The sequence below is a fragment of the Rhinolophus hipposideros genome (assembly GCF_964194185.1).
Source record: "Rhinolophus hipposideros genome assembly, chromosome: 22".
Classification (NCBI taxonomy): Eukaryota; Metazoa; Chordata; class Mammalia; order Chiroptera; family Rhinolophidae; genus Rhinolophus; species Rhinolophus hipposideros.
This window is the reverse complement of record NC_138068.1, coordinates 19485587-19508064: the sequence shown is the minus strand read 5'-3', so window position 1 is coordinate 19508064 and position 22478 is coordinate 19485587. Positions and strand designations below refer to the sequence as shown.

The following is a 22478-nucleotide window of genomic DNA, read 5'->3' as shown; positions in this document are numbered from 1 at the left end:
CCCACAGAAAGGGGGAATGAACAGGAACACAGGGTGGGCCAGGGAAACTGCAGTCTGGGGAGGAGCGATTTCCGGGGTGTGGGCGTGGAGATGAAAGCAGGAAAGAGATGGGGATGGCCGCAAGCAGGAAGCGGGAGGTGGCCTCTCACCTGCCTTTGCCCTTGTCCACCCAACAGGAAATGGGCCTTCTGAGTTCTTCGGTAAGGAAGTCTACCGTGGTTTGTATGGAAGAAACGGAGTTCTTGGTTGTTGACAAAGAAGATTTTCTTGCTTATAAGCTGGACAAGGAAGTTAAAAAGGATTATCAGCATCGGTTTGCATTTTTTAGGTACCTCCGTCATCAGCTGGTGTTCTTCCCCCTGGGTGTATGTTGCTACTTGCCTAACTTCGCTCAAGACCCGCTGGAAACTCTAGGTGCCATTCTTGCTGCCTGAAATGTCTTTCGGCACCCACCTCCCACCCAACTTCTCTGTCTAGCCAACTCCTACTGTACCTTCAGGTCTCAGCTCAAACATCCCTTCCTCATGGAACAGGAATACTAGAATGGCTAACATGTACTTGACCACCTGCTTTATCTAGTCTCACATTCAGTCCTGTGCCGATGTTTGTCTCATTCTCCCCAGTTTATGGCCAAGGGAACTCAAGATGGAGATGTCCCGGTATGCTTGATTCCGAAGTCCCTGGGCCTCTCTGCTCCACCACACTAACCAATTCCACCTACCCTCACCTCATAATAAAGAGTGTGGTATGTGATAGGAGATTGGCTACAGGCCAGGTGATTGGAGGGCGTGTGAAGCCTTCCACCTTTGGCATTGGCAAGAGCAGGAGAACATGCTCCTTTGCGGGAAATTGCTAAGAGCTGTGCACCTTCTGTGATGGAAGGCAATGCATTCTGACAGGCCTTTCCTCTCAGGGAGATGGATCTGTTTCGGTCATGGTCTGATGAGAAGCTTTGGAAGCTCGTAGCCGTGGGGAATGTGGAGAAGTTCTCGTATGGGCAACTGATCTCAGAAGACTTTGTTGAATCATCCTCCATCATGTTTGTCTGCAGGGTAAGAGGTCTGGGTTGGGGATGTGAAGCTGGGAAGGGTGTGCCTAACACAACGTCCATCCTGTGGCCAAACAGACAGGGGCTGAGCTCTGTTCCGCGGCACCGCAATTCACTGCCTTTTCTGAGTTTCTGTGTTCTGGATACAAAAGGCAAACGACACCCTCCCTCCCTCAGAGAGTTGCTGTGAACCTTTAAGATACAGAGTTGTATTAGGGCCGATAGGATACCCACACCTTGAGCTCATGTATGTGTTTATTTATGTAAGATGCATACTGTGTTTCCCCAAAAATAAGACCTAGCCGGACAATCAGCTCTAATGTGTCTTTTGGAGCAAAAATTAATATAAGACCCGGTTTTATTTTACTATAAGACAGGAAATATAATATAACATAATGCAATATAATATAATATAATGTAATATAATATAATAATATAAAATAATATCATACAATAATATAATCCTGGATCTTATATTAATTTTTGTTCCAAAAGACACATTAGAGCTGATTGTCCGGCTAGGTCTTATTTTGGGGGCAACATGGTATTTAAATTAGACATTTGGCTCTTGAATCTTAAGAATTTTTAAATTATATATTTTTAAAAATTATGATCTTTACATTGTAAAAGTGATATGACCACATTATAAAACTTTCTGGAAAGAGGGAAGAAATCACCATAAGCTCATCACCTCAGGTTTTCATTATTTTTATGTCTCATGGAACAAATTGCTTTCCAAAAGGAAGGATTGACCTATTATACTTTTATCTAATTCCCAGCACTGTCAGCTTCACCAGTGCCACCACACCTCTGCCAGCCTTGCCAGTCATTCTTTCAGAAGTTTTCTAATTTAATAGGTGGCAGTTGCTGCCTCATTGAGGATTTAATTTATATTTTTCCTGATGAATAGTGAGATTAATCATGTTCGTTTACTATCTAAATTTCATCTTTTGCAAATTGTTTTATGTCCTTTGTCAGCTCCCGTTGGTTGAAAAGAAAATCTAACATTTATTAAGAGCTGACTGTGTAGCATGCTGTGTGCTTCACTTGTTTTATTTCATTTCAGTCTCAGAAGTACAAAGAAGGTTGGTATTGTCATTATTCCCTTTTCACAGAGGAAGAAACTGAGGCACAGGAAGTGGCTTGTCCAAAGTCACACAGTTGCTGAGGGACAGAAGCAGGGTTCAGCCTAGGTTTGTCTGATTTCAAAGACTTAACATGCCCTGCATTCACCTAGCCTGTAGCCAGTCTCCTATCACATACCATTGGGTCTGTCATGCAGGGTGGCCTGTGGGGTCTCAGCTCCCGCTCCCCACATAAGAATGCAGGACATGATGAGGTCAAAAAGGAACCCACACGGAGCCATAGTTGGGGGAGTCATACCACTATATTCTGGGTAGCGGCATCTGCCTCTCTGCAATCTGTGCTTGCTAGCTCAGCCACAATCTTCTTGCTAGCCCCCATTTTCTGCTAGCGTAGCCACGGCAGTTATATTAGTGGCCAATGGCTCACTGGTTACAGCTGATGGCCAACTAGCCACAGCTGATGGCCATCCAATCACAATTGATGGCCATTTACTACCTGAGTGAGCACCTTTCCACATAAGGCCGAGAGCCTGGAAACTGCACTCCTGGCTCTGTCCCCACACTCTACCCCTACAGGGTCTTGCCTCACAATCTGCGCACAAGCGTCTTCTGCGAGGGGCCCTGTGCAAGGAGCCTGGAGGTGAATGCAATATCCTGGACACAGCTAGGCTCTCTGGACACAGCCAGGGTTTCTCAGGGCACCACCAGTCCTTCTGGGAACAGCCAGACTTCCTGGGCTTCCTAGGGTACCACCAGCCTCCCTGGGCACAGCAAGGGCCTCTCAGGGCACCGCCACTCTCTCTGGGTACAGCCCGACTTCCTGGACACAGCCAGGGCCTCTCTGGGTACTGCCACTCTGTCTGGACACAGCCAGACTTCCTGGACACAGCCAGGGCCTCTCAGGGCACTGCCACTCTCTCTGGACACAGCCAGACTTCCTGGGCTCAGCCAGGGCTCTCAGGGCACCGCCACTCTCTCTGGACACAGCCCGACTTCCTGGACTCAGCCAGGGCTTTCAGGGCACCACCACTCTCTCTGGACACAGCCAGACTTCCTGGACACAGCCAGGGCCTCTCAGGGCACTGCCACTCTCCTGGGCCTCTCAGGGTACTGTACTGGAACAACAGTGGCTCACAGTCAAGGTGCTTACATATTCTCGATGGCGGCCAGTCAAGACAAAATTTTAAAAGGTTCAAGAGTGATAATTCTCCCTTTCAGTTCTTTCCCCTGCCACCCAGTACTCCCCCCTAGAGGGAACCACTATCACCAGTTTCCTTCATGACTATCCATGCACATGTAGGCAAATGCACGTGTGTATGTTTTTTACTTTTTTTCATAAATGGTGTCATACTACACAGACTATTCTGTACTTCACTGTTTCATTTAAGAATTTCTGTAGGTTGTTTCATATTAGCACATAAAGAATCGTTCAAAATTTTTTCCCACTTGTGTAGTATTTTACTGTATGGTTGTACTTGAATTTATTTAATCAGCTTCATATCGATGGATATTTAGGTTACCTCAATCTTTTGCTATTTCAGTGTTTTGTGAGTAACCATTTCACCATAAATCTTGATGAGTCTTATTTCACCATACATTTTTATTATAGCTCTGCAAGAAAGATATTAATATTCCAAGTTAACAGATGAGGAAGTTGAAACTAAGACACCTTAAGAAAGGCCACCCAGCTAGTAAGATGCAGAGCCAGAGTTCTGCCCCCAAACTTTTAGCATCTTTCTATCCCTATTGTTTACATGTTAAGTCACCACAGACATTTATCGAGTTTTTGCCAAGGTCATGACACATAGATCCAGGCTTGGGAGGGATACAAAGATGGAAAAGACTGGTTGTCTCTCCTTATGTATCTTCTCCCCTAGATTCTGAGCACAGACAAAGTTGTCAATGCCAACTACCAGGTGATTAGTGCAAAGTCTGTGAGTTATAAGAATTCAGGAGGGAGAGCTCTCTAAAGGCTAGCGGCTTTAAGGAAGGCTTCCTGGAAGATGGGAGGTGGGAGATGAGCCTTGAAGTATTGGACCAGTAGACCAAAGGAGGGGGGAAAGTTGGTTGTGTGCTGGAGCTGGCTCCTTATGGCCTTCAAGATCTGATTAAGTTTTCAGGAATTCTATGAGTTGCTAAACACTGTAATTATTAAAAATTAAATTATATAAACCTATAATTAAATATATTATATTGAAAATAAGAGTAATAAATGCTGAAAACTCATAATTTCCTACTGATGTTACTGCATTTTAGTATTATCTATGCTCTTGAGGTTATGTCTGTTGTATTTGTATGGCAGAAATACTATCTCTTCTCAATTATACACATCTCTTCTCAATTCCATGTTCAGTAACTTCACGTTGGTAGCTTAAAATTGGCCACCGTGGGAGTATTTACATGGCGAAATTGGCAGGCACTCTAAGACAGGTTTTCATTGTCTTAAGAAAGCTACAGAGAAAATGTTTATAATGCAGATTAAATTTAATAGTGGACAGGGTCTGTAGCCATTACACTATGAAGATAAGAAAATTGAGAAAATATTTGTCTGTGTTTAAAAAGTTATCTGATTCATCATAGAAATGACTCATCATTGATGAACAGTGAAGTTCTGATATACATAATGACAAAGCTAAAAAAGGTTTAAATGTAATGAATATAGTTTATATAAGAGTGATAGTTTCCCAGTAGATTACAAGTCAAATTTAATAATATGAAATTTATGGGGCAAAGAGTGCATTGGGATACAAATTCATTTGTGAAATCATGGTTGAATTGTGACTATAGATTGGCCATAGACACAAGAGTTCAGCCAAAGTCAACAAAAGCATTTTGTGAGAATCAATTGGCTATGTGGAATTTCCAATAAGAGTATGGTATATTTTGTTATTTATAAATTGTGTAACACACACTTTATAACAGTAAAATTTATTGGTTTTTCCCAGAGGGCTGGTTGTTAAATTTACCAGCAGCACCAGGGGTGTGTTTGTGTTATTATTCTGGATTCCGTCCTAGAGAACAGAGTCAAGTCTAGCTAATATAAGGAGAAAGGGATTTATTGCAGGATGTTAAATGGCTAACAGAGTTACGGGGGTGGGGGTTGCGGGGGAGTGGGTAGGGAGGCCTGAAGAAACAGACCTAGACTGAAAATGACTCCCAAACAACTCCAGATCAGAGTCCAGAACTGAACTGCCATATAGGTGCTGCTGCTCCTGCCACGTTCAGGAAGCCACTTCTACAGCCACTAACCAAGTGGACGTTGGGCAGTTCCGAAACCAAGCCTTGCCTAAGTACATCGGATCGGTGGAGCCCAAATCACATCTAGAGCCTTAGCTGCAAGGGAGCTTAGGAAATGCAGTGTTTGGCTTCCAGCCTCTACACACAAATGGGGATTTGGAGACATAGGATGTGACCCAGAGGAGGGTGGGGATGAGGAGGACGTCCTTGCCGGCTGAGGGGAATAGTGGGAAGCCAAGCACACAGTAGGGATGTGCCTGTGGTTTATATGATAAGTTTGGGAAATCCTGATAGTCAAATGAGAAGAGGTGGGAGACAGCTTAAAAGAGGAACTGGTAGTGGACAGCCCTGAAGGCTAACCTGAATAATTTGCAATTCCTTCTCCTCCCTGACATCTGCGTCCTCTTTCCTAAAATTGTTTTTCCTAAAATTTTTCCCTTAAAATTCGTTAACTTTGGAAATCTGCATTTGAATAAGTGTAGCAAGTGATTCTAATGCAGGAGTGCTTGAACTTCATTCTGAGAAGAATAATACAGTTGTCACAAAGTGACAGTACGTAGGGGGCCTCCTGGCCAGCAGATGAGTTTACTTTGTCTCTTACAGTGTTTAATTAAAAACTGATTTAAATCTGGTCAGCTCAAGGAGTGACTGTTGATCTGCTGAGAACAGGCTATCCTGACTCCTGTAGTTTATTCATATCGCCACTAGAGGGCGAAATCAGCAGCGGGTAGCTGGGAGTCCTTGGGACCCAAGAAACTTGGAGCACCTGATTTCCTGCTGGCATCACAAACACAATTAATGCCTATAATCAACTCATTTTGAGCAGTTTATCACTTGGGGACACATGTTGAAATTGTTTTCTCCACAGATAGAGATGTGATTAAAGACCCATGAGAGACATTCCAAGAGGAAACTGTTAGAGTGTTTTTCTCTAGCACCTGCAGTCCCTGGTTGATAAATGTTTGTTGAATGAATGTTGACTCAAGTTCCAAGCACACGGCCTGTCATTTAATAAGGGCTTATGAAACATTTGATCCCTTCTTGTCCTTCCTCTTCAATAGTAACATGTCTTGAACCTTAACCCTTTTTATGTATTTCTTAGAGTTCCTACTAAAAAAGGGTAAGATGTTATAAAGATACGAAATATATAAGACAAATGACATATCTTTCTTGCCTATCAGATTAGAAAAGATTAAAAGGCTTGACCAGTTGTCAGTGTAATACAAAGATGTATTACCATCGGCTCTGTTAAGCATCGTGAGAGGGTGTAAACGAACCTAACATTTCTGGAGGGAAGTTTGGCAATGTGTATTTAAAACATGCATACCTTTAGGAATTAATCCAGGTAGATAATCAAACATGGGTATTCTATTAGGTAAACTAGATTTTGCTGCAATTATTTTAAAAAATGGGTTAACTAACAAAGATTTGTTCCTTCATCCCACTACTTAATCAGAGCACGCCAGCGGGTCTTGCTCCTTATGGTCACTCAGGGACCCAGGCCACTGGAGATTCTGTCTTGACCCATGCTCCCATGATCAATAGGACAGGGGAAGGGAATGCTGAGAATCAAGCCCTAGCTTTTAAAGTTTTCACTCAGAGTATCACAAGTCACTTTGCTAATGGAAATTGGCCAAAGCAAGAAGGAGGCCATGCCTAATGCAAAGGGTGGAAAAATACAATCCTGCCATGTGCCTGAGAGGCAAACTCAAGTATTTGTGAACTGCCTTCATAACCACTCTAGGCATTAAAGATGTCTGTACGAGATTATCACTTAAAGTTGCTATCCACCGCAAGTCACAGAAACCCAACTGCAGTGGCTTAATGAATAGGAATTTATTTTTCTCATGCAGTAGAGAGTCTAGAATTAAGCAAGCCAGGGCTAGAAGAGCTATTCTAGAAAGCCTTCCAGAATTTAGGCCCCTTCTAGCTTCTCCCTTTATCATCCACAACTTATAGCTTTCATCCTGATGATCACAATATGGCTATTCCACCTCCAGCCATCACATCTGCGTTTCAGGCGGAGGGAAGGTGGAAGGACAACCATAGCTTTCCTGGGAGTTTTATCCATCAGTCAGTCCTCCACTTATATTTTATTAGCCAGAACTGGGTCACTGCCCATCCACTGATGGAGAGTCTGGGAAGGTGGAGAGTTTTTTTAACTGGGGATTTTGCTGTCCTGAGCAAAATCAGAGTTATATACCATACTGACAAATTAGAAACAACTAAATATTAAATTAATCTTCAAAAATATTTTCTTGAGCTATAACATATATGCAATAAAGAAGTCAAATCGAAACTGTACAGCTTGATGAAGTTTTACATATGTATTCACCTGTATAAGCATCACCCAAATCAAGATAGAGCACATTTCCAGCTCCTCAGAAGGTTCTCTTATTCCTTTTCCCAGAAAAAAATCCCCTCAGAAAGGTAACCACTCTTCTCACTTTTGTCATCGTAGATTACTTTTGCCTGTTCTTGAACTTCATATAAATGGAATTATCAGTTATGTGTCTTTTGCTCAACTGAATATTTGTTATTTTCAATTTTATGTCAATTATGGCATATGTAGAATAATAAGCAATCATTAAAAACAATAATGTAGAACAATATTGCTTATCATGAAAAGATGTCCTTGATGTATTGCTGAGTTTTTATAAAGGTTACGAAAGTCTGTTTTACATAAATGGACTAATTTGTGAAAAATTGTATATAGATATCTTACATGTTTATAGTGAAAAGTTTGAAATAATGCGCACCAAAATGTTATTACTTGTTATTTCTGGATGTTAGGATTAATATTGTCTTATTTTTATCTATGTTCTTCTGTTTGGTTTGAATAGTTTTTTAAACTTTTAATTTGGAATGATTTTAAATTTATAGAAAATTTGCAAGAAGGAGTACAAAGAACTCCTGTAGAATCTTAACCTGGATTCACTAATTGTTAACATTTTCATACATATAGTAAAATCCAGGAATTTAACATTGATATAACATATAATCTATGGTCCATAATCAATTTTACCAGTTGTCCCAGTATCATCCACAATGGTGATTGTTTTTCCAGTGCCAGCATTGTATTTAGTTCTCATATCTCTTTAGCTATTTGCATTTTTTTAAAACAAATTTTATTGGGGAATACTCGTTGTCTTCAATTTAATTTTGGAGGGCGTAGCCCACTGGCCCATGTGGGAATCGAACAGGCAACCCTGTTGTTCAGAGCTCGTGCTCTAACCAACTGAGCCACCTGGCCAGCCAGCTATTTGAATTTTTTATAAGTAGATAACATTGTCATTTCAAGAAAAGGGGGGGACCTGAAATCACTTTCATTAAGCAAGTAAAACAAAAGGGGGTACAGAGAGCTTATCTTCAAAGCCTAGCCTGCCTAGAGCCTAGGGGGTTAAGCCTTTTGCTTATGTCCCTTGATGTGTCCAGGGCAGCTGTGAAGTCCTGCGGTTGATAGACCTTGGAGCCTCGCCTTTCTATTATAAATGGATCTGGCAGCATCTGCAGCTGATTGACGACAGACCTCTAGAGAGCCACCTCAATGGTAAGTGGCTGTCCACATCTGGCAGCACAGCAGGGGGCGCCTGGACCGTCCGGTTTTCAGTTCCCAGTCCATAGAGTCTTAGAAATCCAGAGCTAGAAAGACCTGACAGGTTGTCTGGTTTGATCTCTTCTTCTACCAGCTGTGGAAACCTGGTCCACATGGCCTGGCCAGGTTGTGCTCTGGCCCACCTCTCCCGCTCCTCTTTTTCAGCCTTTCCCCTTTGCTTCAGGTTCTCCCAGGGAGAGGGTAGGAAAAAGAGACTGGAACTAGACAGAGCTGGGTTTGCATCCCCCTGATTAGCTGAATGAGCTGAGTGACTTCGCATCGTCACGGTAGTGTTGAGCTGAAGAGCACAGGCCCAAGAACCAAACTGTTTGTATTTGAATCCAGGGTCCGTTTCTTACCAGCGGGTTGGTTGATTCTAGACAAGTCACTCTGTGTCCCTGTGTCAGTACCCTTAGAGTCTGTAAAATGTTAATCATGATCCGTACCTCAGACGTGTTACGAAATTAAGCAGATAAATGTGTAAAGCTCTCAGAACACTACTTGGATGCATTAGTATATAGTACATAGATGTTCGCTGTCTTTATCACGTAGGTTATTAGGAAAACTAAGTGAGATCATGTATGCCTAGGGCCTGGTAGGTGCTTAGGAAATGTCAGTTCTCTTCTCATGTCAATTAATTTTATCTCTCTTTTCCGCTTCCACTCCACCAAAGAAAAAGTTGCATCCCATGAATTATTTTCCCCAGTATTTTTTTAATTGTGGTAAAATACACATAACATAAAATTTACTGTCTTACCCATTTTTAAGCATACAATTCAGCAGTACTAAATATGTTCATCATGTTGTACAACCATCACTACCATCCATTTCCATAACTCTTCATCTTGTAAAACTGAAACTCTGTACCCATTAAACAGTAACTCCCCATTTCTCCTCCCCTTAGCCTTGAGCAACCACCATTCTGTCTGTCTCTGTGACTTTGACTACTCTAAGTACCTCATGTAAGTGGAACCCTATAGTACTTGTCTTTATGGCTAGCTTATTCCACTTAGCAAGATGTCCTCCAGTTTTGTCTGTTGTAGTATACAATGTCCTTCCTTTCTAAAGCTGAATAATATTCCATTGTACATACATGTATACTACATTTTGCTTATCAATTCATCTGTCCACGTACATTTGAGTTGCTTCATCGTTTTAGCTGTAGTGAATAATGCTGCTATGAATATGGGTGTACAAATATCTTTTTGAGACCCTTTTTGTCTTTTGAATGTATACCCAGAAGTATACATTCTGATACATGTATCAGAAGGTAATTCTATTTTTAATTTTTTGGGGAATTACTGTTTTACACAGTGGCTTTATCATTTTACATTACTACTAACAATGTACAAAGATTCCAATTTCTCCACATCCTCACCAACACTTGTTATTATTTTAATGTTTCCATCCTAATGGACACAAGGTGGTATCTCATTGTAGTTTTGATTTGCTTTTCCCTAATGATTAGTGATATGTGGAGCATCTTTTCAAATGCTTGTTGGCCATTTTTCTATCTGCTTTGGAGGAATGTCTATTCAAGTCCCTTCCCCATTTTAAAATCTGGTTGTTTGTTCTTTGTTAAGTTTTAAGAGTTCTTTATATATTCTGGACATTAATCCCTTATCAGACATAGGATTTACAAATATTTTACCTCATTTTGTGGTTTGACTTTTTACTGTATTGATTTTGTCTTTCGATGTATAAAATTTAAAAATTTTCATGAAGTCCATTTTGTCTATTTTTTCTTTTGTTACCTGTGCCTTTAGTTTATATTCAAGAAGTCATTGCCAAATCCAATGTCATGAAGCTTTTGCCTTATGTTTTCTTGTAGTTTTATAGTTTTAGATCTCACATTTAAGTCTTTAATCCATTTTGAATTAATTTTTGTATTATCTATATCCTTACTGATTTTCTGCCTACTTTCTTTATGGTGTTAGATAAGGGTCCAACTTTATTTTTTTTTGCATCTGGTCTCTACTTTTTCTAGCACCATTTGTTGGAAAGACTGTCCTTTTCCCATTGAATGGTCTTGGTACCCTTGTCTAAAATCATTTGACCATATGTAGAAGGGTTTATTTCTGGGCGTTCTACTCTGTTCCATTGGTCTATATGTCTGTCTTTATGCCAGTACCACACTGTTTTGATTACTGTAGCTTTGTAGTAAGTTTTGAAATCAGTCAACAGGTGTGAGTCCTCCAGCTTTGTTCTTTTTCAAGATTGTTTTGGCTACTTGAGGTCTCTTGAGATTTCTTATGAATTTTAAGATGGCTTTTTCTATTTTTGCAAAAAAGTTACTGGGCTTTTGATAGGAATTGCATTGAATCTGTAGATTGTTTGGGTAGTATTGACATCTTGACAATATTGTCTTTAATCCATTGAACATGGGATGTGTTTCCATTCATTATGTCTTCTTTATCAGCAGTGTTTTGTAGTTTTTCATTCCTTGGTTAAATTACTTCCTATGTAAGTATGTTATTCTGTTTATGGTATTGTAATTGAAATCATTTTTGTAATTTCCTTTTTAGATTGCTCATTGTTAGTATATAGAAATACCACTGATTTTTGTGGTGACTTTGTATACTGCTACTTTGCTGAATTCATTTATCAACTCCAAAAGTTTTATCATGGACTTTTTAGGGTTTTCTACACAAATTTTGATATGTTGTGTTTTCATAGTCTTCAGTTCAAAATAGTTTTAAATTTCCCTTTTGATTTCTTTTTGAAAGAAAAGAACCCATTGGCCCATTGAATATTTAGAGTGGTGTTATTTAGTTTCCAAACATTTGGAGATTATCCAGCTATCTTTCTGTTACTCATTTCTAAGAGAACATACGTTTTATGACTTGAATCCTCTTAAATGTATTAAAACTTGTTTCATGTCTCAGAATTAGTCTCTCTTGGTAAATGTTCCATTTGCATTTGGAAATGGGTGCGGTGTTCTATGAATGTCAATTAAGTAAAATTGGTTGATAGTGTTCAAGTTATCTATATCCTTATTGATCTTCTGTCTACTTTCTTTACCAATTTTTTTTTTTTTAAGATTTTATTGGGGAAGAGGAACAGGACTTTTTATTGGGGAACACTGTGTACTTCCGGGACTTTTCCAAGTCAAGTTGTTGTCCTTTCAATCTTAGTTGTGGAGGGTGCAGCTCAGTTCCAGGTCCAGTTGCTATTGTTAGTTGCAGGGGATGTAGCCCACCATCCCTTGCAGGAGTCGAGGAGTCCAACTGGCAGCCTGTGGCTGAGAGCCTGTGCGCCAACCAACTGAACCATCTGGCCACCTGGGAGCTGAGCGGCAGCTCATTGACTTCATTCCAGTTGCAGAGGGCGCTGCTCGCTGGCCCATGTGGGAATCAAACCGGCAGCCCCGTTTCCCAGAGCTTGCGTTCTAACCAACTGAGCCATCCTTTCACCCCTTTTTGTCAATTATTAATAAAGAGAGTTGTTAAAATCTTCAAGTACAATTGTAGATATGTTTTCCTCTGCATTTCTACCAGTTTTTACTTTATGTATTTTGAAGGTTTCTTATTAGGTATATAGATGTTTAGGATTGAATTCTTATTCCTTATAATCTTCTTTATCCCTGGTAATATTTTTTGCTCTAAAACCCACTTTTTCTGATATTAATTTAGTCACTCCTTTTGGTTAATATTAGTTTGGTATATCTTTTTCCATCCTTTTACATTTAACCTATGTCTATCTTTATACTTAAAGTGTGTTTCTTAAAGGCATCATATAGTTGGTTCTTGCTTTTCTTTTTTAATCCAATCTGACAATCTCTGCCTTTTATTGAGATTTCTGAACCATTTACAATTTAATGTTATTATTGATTATGGTTGGGTTTAAATCTACCCTCCTGCTATTTTTTATTTATCCTATCTATTCTCCATCTGTTCTTTATTCCCCTTTTCCTTTTTTTCTGCCATCTTTTGATTATTCTGTATGATTCCATTTTATTTTCTTTGTTGGCTCATTAGCTATAATTCCTTGTTGTATTATTTTAGTGGTTGCTTTATAATATATTGTATATATCTTTAATTTATCAGGCTACCTTCAAGTGATATTATACCACTTTGTAGAATCAGAATTTTACAACAGTATACTTCCATTTCTCCCTTCCCAGGTTTTCTGCTATTGTGATATATTCTACTTTCACATGTTAAAAACCTTACAATACATGGTTATTACTTTTGTTTAAACAATTATCCTTTAAATATACTTAAGTAATGAGAACAAAAGGCTTTTATATTTATCTATGTAGTTATCATTTCTGATGTTCTTCATTCCTTTGTATAGATTCAGATTTCCATAGTACCATTCCTTCTGCCTGAAAATACTTCCTTTAACATTTCTTATAGTTCAGAACATCTGGTGATGAATTCTTTCAGCTTTTCTATGTCTAAAACTGATTCCATTTTTACCTTTTAAAGAAATTTTCACTGGGTATATAGCATTCTAGGTTAACAGATTTTTTTGTTCAGTACTTTTAAAGATATATTAAACTCTGACCCTTGGTTTGCATTGTTTTCAATAAAATGTCCGCCAACATTCTTATCTTTGTATAACCTCTTTGCATAATTTTGTATATTCTCTGTACATAATGTGCATTTTTTTTTCTGGGTGATTTAAAATTTTTCTTTGTATCAGTAGTTTTAAGCAATTTGATTATGTTGTGCCTTGGGATACTTCTGTCATGTTTCTTTCTGTGTGTGAGGTTAATTTAATTTCTTGGATCTTTGGCTTTATGTTTTCATCATATTTGGAAATTTTTGGCCATTAATTTTCAAAAGTTTTCCTGCCTTTCCCTTTCCTACACTTTGGGGACTCTAATTACATGTGTATTGGACTGCTTGAAGTTGTTTCACTGATGCTTGTTAATTTTTTTTTTTTTTTTTAGTCTTTTTGCTCTCTGTGATTTTGGATAGTTTTTATTGCTATGTCATCAAGTTCACTAACCTTCTGCATTGTCTAATCTGCTGTTAATCCCATCCAGTGTATTTTTCATTTCAGACCTTACAGTTTTCATATTTAGAAGTTTGATTTATGTCTCTTTTTTATAACTTTCATGTCTCTGCTTAATATACACAAAATTTCCATTTTGGAATATAATTATAATTACTGTTTTAATGTCCTATATTAATTTTGTCTTCTGGGTCAATTCTGGGTCAATTTCAAGTCATTTTTTCTTGTTATATGGTTCATACTTTCCTACTTCTTTGTGTGCCTGGTAATATTTCATGGGATGCTAGAAACTGCATTTTGGATGCTACATATTTTTTTTTGTTGTTCCTATAAATATTCCTGAGCTTTGTTCTGGGATGCATTTAAGTTACTTGGAAATATTTTGATCTTTTGGAGACTGGCATTTAAGCTTTGTTAGGTGGGATCAGAGCAGTGTTCAGTCTAGAGAAAATTTTGCCCCATTCATAAGGCAAAACCATTTTGAATGTATCACAGTGCCCCGTGACTCGAGAGGTTTTCTGTTCTAGCTATTGAGAATGGGAACTACTTCTGGTCCTCTGTGAGCGCTGATGATTTATACTTCTAATTATTTTGGATGGTTCTTTCCCCAGTCTCGGGTGCTATATTAGTATCTATTACCATGTAACAAATTATCCCACAATGTATTGAATTAAAAGAACAAATACTTACTATCTCTCAGTTTCTGTGGATCAGAAATTTGAGCATGGCTTAGCTAGATGCCTTTGGCTTAAGTTCTCTTGTGAGGTTGCAGCTGTCTGCCAGGGTTGTGGTCTTATCTGAAGCCTCAGTTGGGAAGGAGCCACTTCCATGCCCACTCACATGGGTATTTGCAAGCCTTAGTCCCTCGCCTCATGGGACTCTCTACAGGGTTGTTTTATGACATGGCAGCTTGCTTCCCCCACCAGGAATGAGAGAGCAACACAGGGTGTGCCCAGGGTTGAAGCGACAATCTTTTAAATCTAATCCAAAGTGACATCCCATTACTTCTTCTGTGTTCTATTTGTTAGAATCAAGTCCAACCCACACTTAATGGCAGGATATTACACAATGTGTGAATACCAGGAAGTGTGGAGATTGTGGGGGACCATCTCAGAGGCTGCGGATCACTGGTGGTTTCCTAACATCGTACATGTGCTGCTCAGTGCTCAGCTGAGAAGCTCAACTTTGAAGGGAGATCTTCAAAGTTCTTTCACAGCTCTCTCCTTCCTGGTACCCTGCCCTGTGAACCCTTAACTGCTTTGTTCTCCGTGGGAGTCTCAATTCTATCTTATCAATTCAGAGAGACCACTGGGTTTCCCTTCCCTGCACCGCGTCCTAGAAAATCTCCAGGCATAAGCTAGGGCAATAAATATGGCTCACCTCTTTATTTTCTTTCAGGAATCATTGCTCTTTGTGGCCTGATGGCCCTTGTCTTGAAAACCACTTTTTCATGCTTGTAGCCTGATATTTTAGCAGTTTCAGGTGGGAGAGTAAATCTAGTCTATGTAAGTCCATTCGGCTGGAATCAGAAGTCTAGATATCTATTTCTTAATAGCCAAGTTTTATTCTACTATGTGGGTATACCATAATTAATTAAACCAATTGTCTTTTATAGATATTTAGGGTTATTTCCAATTTTTCACTATTACTCTCCTATGGTGAATTCCTGGTGTTTATCTCTGCATCCTTGTGCTAGGCAACATATTGGATATATTCTTAGAATTACTGGATTAAGTAATTAATCCAGTGTGTATGCACATCTAAAATGCTGATAGATGTTGCCAAAATGCCTTCCAAAAAGGTTGTACTCAGGCCTTTTTATATGTGCTCTGTTAATCTAGGCCCTATTCTTTATGCAGCTTGTGGACTTATTTCTACTAACATTAATTTTAATAGTTGATTCTAACACTTGGAGATCTGGTTTTAAAATAGTTATGGAGGTTTAATTTTTATGCAATAAAATGCACACATTTAAAATGTGTAGTTCAATGAATTTTGACAAACTTACATCCGTTGCAACCACCAGAATCAAGTAATAGGCTCCATCACCCCCAAAAGTTTCCTTGTGCCCTTTCCCAGTCGATCCCTTCCCTTCACCCCGGGCCCTAGGCAACCACCAATCAGTATAAGGTACATTTGTCTTCCCTAGGGTTTTATATAAATGCCATCATACAGTAGGTACTCTTTTGTGTCTGGCTCCTTTCACTCAGCATAGTGTTTTGGGGTAGTTGGTTTACTCTTTATTCCTGCGTAATATTCTCTTGGAGAACTTGTTACTAACTCTCATGAGGGCCTGCTATGGGCTGAGCACTGTGCTAGGTGATAGTAGATACTTTTATCTGGATTTCTTACATTAGCCCTATTTGTGCAAGGATCTATGCCTGGGCATCCACTTATCTTTAATTGCTGGCCTACCCCAGACGCAATTTGAAAGCCCAGATAAATGTGATCTTGCTAAAAGACATGACCTTTGAATCAGGTAGACCTGAGTTCACATCCAAGCTTCAGCCCCTGCCTGGGTGACTTAAACTCACTGCTGCTCATTTTACCTCTTAAATGAGGCCAATGATACTTGTCTGGATGTAATGGATGTAAAGGCTCCAGCTCAGGGCCTGACACAGAGCCACAATACATGGAAAGAAGGCACAGTGTTTTCCTTTTCTGTTTTTTTTAATTTCACCCATGCACCAGATTAGCTAGGCAGGGGACTGTGACATACCTCCAATCGCCACCACCACGACGACGCTCACATATACAAAGACCTGTTAATGTGTTTTCTTGTCCTTTCTCTAACAGAACCTCCTACTGTGGAGAGATTTAAGAAATTCCGGATAAAATCATATCCTGTACAGGACTTTAGCTCTCTGAAACTTCTGCGTCTCCAGAAAGCCTGGGAGCAACAGGGGACCAGCTTCAGCAGGAAGATTAATACCTCAGAAAATACTCTCCCAAGGACTTTGGGCGCAAAGATCAAGTAAGCTTAGCTCTTGGCAGATAGAAGGGTCCAGATTCTGGTTGAAAAGGGTGACATAACTTACAGGGCAGAAGGTCAGGGGTGCTGGGGAGGGGACAGACGTACTAGTTCCACCCCCAAAAGTTGGGGTATAGGGGGAAGGCAGCCTAGAGCGGTGCTAAGTCTGATATCCAGGAGCTGCATTCTCTGCCTCTAACTTAACAGGGCCACTTTAGGTGGTCAGTTACTTCTTTTCTCAGGGAACCCATTTGAGAAAGAAGGGCACGACACGTCTTCCGGCTCGGATACTCTGTGTGTCACTGGGCCTTTTTGACTCTCAGCCTCCTCAGAAAATTCTACCCATCTGAGGGAGGCAGTAGATAAGAGCCTGGGCTTTGCAGTCCAACCCAGGTTCAAATCCTGGCTTGGCCACGTATGTCAGCTCTGCACCCTTAGGCAAGGGATTTGACCTGTGTAAGCCTTAGTTTCCTTGTCTGTGTGTAACACCAGTATCTAAGGCTCGAGGTTGTTGTAAGCCAGCAATTAAATGAGATAATGGTAACTACAGCTAACACTTACGGAATACTCTGTTCCTGATACTGGATTATCTAATTTAATCTGCACAAAAACCCTATGAAGTAAGTGTAAGTACTACGATTATCACTCCCATTTTTCAGTTGAGAGAATACCCGAACAGAGAGAGATTGTTACTCGTTCGAGGTCACACAGGTAGGAAGTGGCTGCCAGGATTCCAGCCCAAGCTGCTTGTTAGTGCTCAGTCTTGTTATCTGGTACGATTGTCGCGATGGAAACAAGATGGACGCACAACGAGGACTGCAGTTTTTGCCTCAGCCCCAGAGAGGCCGAATAACAGGAAGGGACTCAGTGGGCACCAGCCTAGAGGCAGCCCACGGCAGGGCCCAGAGCAACATAACAGCCCCATGCCCCATTATATCACAAATAGAAAGATCACAGTGATACTGATAATGGCATTAGTGTCCCAATCTCCGTATTGCCATAGCGCCACTTCCCTGGTCCTTTGCCTACGAACACGTCCAGCCTGCTCGCCTCCATAATGAGCATCCCATGACTTCCCAGTGGTTTTTCCCTCAGGTGGACATTCTTCCCAAGGGACCCAGTGCTTGAAATCCCAATCCCCGTTCTTCTGTAGTTAGAGATAGAACAGACCCCGTTTCTCTGCTGTAAGTCTGTCCTGCGGGGCCTCTGCTCCCGCTCCCCACAGGACATGGTGAGGCCAAAAAGGAACACCCACGGAGCCATAGGTAGGGGAGTCGTACCACTATAGTCTCACTGGAGGCTGGATTCACACGACGTGCGACATGCTGTCCGCTTTTCTGCCTTCCAACCGACCGACCCCTTTCCATAATTGGGACCAAAATCACTCTGGCAACGGCAGGAGCGTCAGGCAGAGTGCAGTTAGCAAGGGGTGGGTTGGTTGGCAGAGAAGTGGACGGCAGGTTGCGGATCATGTGGCTCCTGCTTCCTGTGTCTCCAACCCAATCACCAGTGAGACTATAGTGGTATGACTCCCCTATCTATGGCTCTATGGGTGTTCCTTTTTGGCCTCACCATGTCCTGTGTTCTTATGTGGGGAACGGGACCTGAGACCTCGCATGACACCCTGCATGACAAAGTCAATAAGGAAGAAGGGACAGGTTAGACCCAGAAGTGACAAAAAAAGGACCTGCTGGGCATGTGCCACTGATGTACATGTCCTGGGGGTGGTGAGAAGAGAAGCCTGCCTTACTTATGTGTTGGTTAAGTTCAGCTATAGTCTCAGCTGATAAACAGTCTTTCCCCTGCCTTTAATCCAAATAGCATAGCCTTCTCCCTCGCCTGAGACCAAAGAAAGCACAACAGCATTGCCTGTGTAAAATCAGCCCCAACATGAACAAAGTATAGAGTCGCCAGGCCACCCAGGGAAACCTGTCTCTGTAAACAAACACACAAAGCCATTTCTTCGCTGCTTTCCTGTCAAGAAGACGAGCCCCGGCTTCTGTTGTGTCCCCAGGGGCACAGAGCTTACTCTCTGTCAATCTGCTCCATTTTCAGACAGCTCTGACTTAGAAATTCTTTCCTCATGATGAGCATAAAGTAGCCAGCCTGGAGTTCTCACGCAGTAGACCTAGCTCAGCTGCGTGAGATCGTCACCTCCTTCTTCCACATAACAGCCTTCAGGTGTTTAGAGGTTTCCTATCTTCCGTTACAAGTCTGCCCCCCCCCCCCATTAAACTTCTCTAATTCCTGACACAGTCAGTCTCTCCTCGTGCTTGATGTTATTTTCTCACCTTCTGGGAGACGGACAGGGGAGATCTCCATGTGCTGGAGGGTTGGGGCTGATGACCCACAGCCTCACGAACTGGCTGTGTTACAAATGAGTTCCTTTTAACAAGTTGTCACCTTTCAGATCCAGGCGTCCTCGTTTGATCGAGTGTCCCATGATCAATACCAAGTACGGTGATCTCCCTGTGGAGGCTGCAGTGGGGGCCTATGTCAAGATCCACACTGTGGAAGAAGGAGAAGTCATTGTAAGTGTGCAGAGAGCCTCGTTCACGATACAGCGTGTGACGTGATGGGCGGGCGGAGTTAAGTCGTGAGAGTAAATGTTTAAAAATCTCACTCATTGTTCTGATAGAAAGGAATATTATTGATTTTTTTTAGATATGATCATTTAAAATGATCATATCGTGGTTATGCTTTTTAAGAGTCCTCATATTACTTATTCAATAATGTTGTAAAGATTTTGTTGGGTATCCGATGGACATGCGTCCTATTTGGGAGACCACCTCAGAGATAATGTGGATGCCTGATCATGGCATTGTACACCAGAAGCTAAACATTAATGAATGCCAACTATAATTTTATATATATAATGTGATGGCTCGGTGCGAGGTCGGAGGGATAATGGATGGGGGGCGGGGGGTTCACAGTGTGAGGGATATAAATGATGAACATCTAAGTAAAAAAAAAAAAGAGTCCTCATATTTAAGAGATACATGTCAAAATATTTACAGATAAAATGATATGACATCTGGGACTTGCTTTAAAATAATTCAGGAACAAGGCCAGGATGTCCCCTCTCACCACTCCTGTTCAGCATTGTACTGGAAGTCCTTGCTAGTGCACTGAGATAAGAAGAGGAAATCAAATGCATGCAGATTGGGAAGGAAAAATAAAGGTGTCTTTGTCTGCAAATAACGTGATTGTATAAACAATTCCGAAGAATAAAAACAAAAACACTAACAAAACCCTTCCGATTACAGCAAGGTCACAGGGAGAAAGCAATGAACAATTGGAATTTGAAATTAAAAACACAGTACCATTTACAGTAGCACCAAAAAAATGAAATACTTAGGTATAAATCGAACAAAACCTGTCCAGGATCCATATTCAGGAAACTATAAACTATAATGAAAGAATTCAGAGATTTAAATAAATGGAGAAATAGTCTCCATTCATTCCATGGATTGTATGATTCCAATTCTATGACATTCTGGAAAAGGCAAAACTGTAGAGAGAGTTAGATGATCTCTGGTCGCCAGAGGTTTGGAGTTCAGGGGGAAGGATGAACAGTTAAAACACACAGGATTTTTAGGGCAGTAAAATTATTCTATATGATAACGTAATGGCGGATTAAAAACATAAGCATTTGTCAAAACCCATAGAACTTTACGGCACAAAGAGTGAACCTTAATGTGTGTAATTTATACAAATGGAAAAAAAAATCATCTAGGAAGTCCGGGGTATCCCAGGAAGGAATACATACTATGACAAGAGAATCTAAGGATACCGCAGATGCATGAAACAACCTCAGTGAAGGGGATGGGGGAAAAATATGCTGACCTAAATATTTGGAGATGACAAGTCTGTAAGACTAAAAGCAAAAGGAACTGCATATGAGCGTTGTACTTTAGTTGATAAAGCTGTTGTTTCCCATGGATGTATGAATTAACAATTCTGACAATGTTATACCTGTATACTGAAATGAATCAATTAAGTATAAGTAAATGAATGCTAGATGGTAAGAGCCAAGTTTCTCACCATTGGGGTGGAAATTTATAGATAAGCAAGAGCAGGAGGCTAGAAGGATCCATGTGGTAATGGATTAGAGTTGAGGACATCAGTATGCATTCATGTTTAGCTAAATACTGATACAGATGGTTACATGTAGAAATATGTATAAATATATGTATGTATAAACAGGTATGTTTTGCTCTGTCACAAAAGATATGTTTACGTACATGTATTTGACACTCGTATAACATTGAGCACAGCAAGCACCCATATCGTGGTTTCTAATTCTGTTCTTCAATAAAAGCAACAAGGGCTCCTTGGGAAATGATTGAGATTCTAGGACTAGGGCAAGAAATAGACAAGAGGAGCCTGGAGTATTTTGTAGTGCCAGGAAGTAAGGAAGTGTTGGGGGAAAATATAAATAAATTTGCCGTGAGGAAACCTGTAAATTGCCACAGCTAGGTGATCAATGCCAACATCAACAGTAATAAATCATGTCGCTAGTATGACCCCTTGACACGTTGTGATAAAAATGGCATATGTGATAAAAATGGCACTTTATCTCTGTGGTTCTCTTCCCGATAACCCATGACCCCAGTCTAATCATGGGGAAAAAATCAGACAAATTCTAACACTGGGGCATCCTGCAAAATACCTGGCCAGTACCTTGCAAACCTGTCAAGGTCATCATGAACAAGGTAATCCTGAGAAACCGCCACAGCCCAGAGGAGCCTAAAGTTCCATGACAGTATCCTGGATAGGATTGTGGAACAGAAAAAGGACATTAGGTGAAAACAGGAAATCTAAATAACTCATTGGCTTCAGTTAATAATGCATCAATATCAGTTCATTAATTGTAAGGTATGCTAATGTTAGATGGTAATAATGGGAAACTGGGTGCAGGCTATATGGGAACTCTGTACTATCTTCTCAATTTTTCTGCAAGTCTAAAAAATACAATCTATTAAAAAACATAATTATCCAGTAGTGGAGGGGGAACATATGGATGAAACAAGTGTGGCGGTGAGTTGTTTGTTGTTTTAGGAGCTGAGTGATAAGTGCTGGAGCTGGGAGGCAGGGTGAGCAGCATGGAGAGGGCATGAGGGCGTTCTGGAGAACAGCAGTGGGCCTCAGTCTGCCTGGGGAGGGCTGTCTTCTGGAGCCCTGTGTGTGGTGGTCATAGTCAGGGAAACTGCTCCTTTCATATGCCCTTTCCACTGTTCCTCAGACATGTTAGTGTCTTCAGGGGCCTTTTACGCCCCTCTCACCCTGTGTCGTGGTGGGCTCTTCATGCTTCTGCCCTGTGGATTGTGTGTCTTGGGAAGCAGGAGAGTCAGCCCAGTGTTGTCTCGGAGCCCCAGGCACTCTCATGGCCCTCGGTCAATGCCAGTGGAATATTTTCGAGCTCTTGGGAAGCATTTTCTTGTCTTCTGTAAAACTCTGCCTTCTGCAACTTCTAATTAGCTCCTCTCCCCACCCTACCCAACTCCCCAAGAACAAAATGAAAGAAATCAGCTTCCTTGCCATGTGTTGGCCCCTAGGTATTTAAAGAATGCTGTTTTC

General features: G+C 40.8%; 1 protein-coding gene across 7 annotated transcripts in view; it reads left to right on the top strand.

Moving 5' to 3' along the window:
* The window catches only part of CNBD2 (cyclic nucleotide binding domain containing 2), a 64560-nt gene that overhangs the window by 24670 nt on the left and 17412 nt on the right, over positions 1-22478 (top strand). For 6 of the 7 annotated variants that reach the window (XR_013992326.1, XM_081034638.1, XM_081034640.1 and 3 more), the window contains exons 7-11: positions 177-328; positions 914-1052; positions 8806-8920; positions 16724-16901; positions 19309-19429. Coding sequence is in view for 6 of the 7 variants with exons in the window: in XM_081034638.1 (XP_080890764.1) it covers positions 177-328; positions 914-1052; positions 8806-8920; positions 16724-16901; positions 19309-19429 (705 nt within the window). In the remaining variant the exon portion in view is untranslated. Of the gene's footprint in view, positions 1-176; positions 329-913; positions 1053-8805; positions 8921-16723; positions 16902-19308; positions 19430-19958; positions 21461-22478 lie in introns of those variants that run through there. The other variant, XM_081034642.1, reaches the window with a different exon arrangement.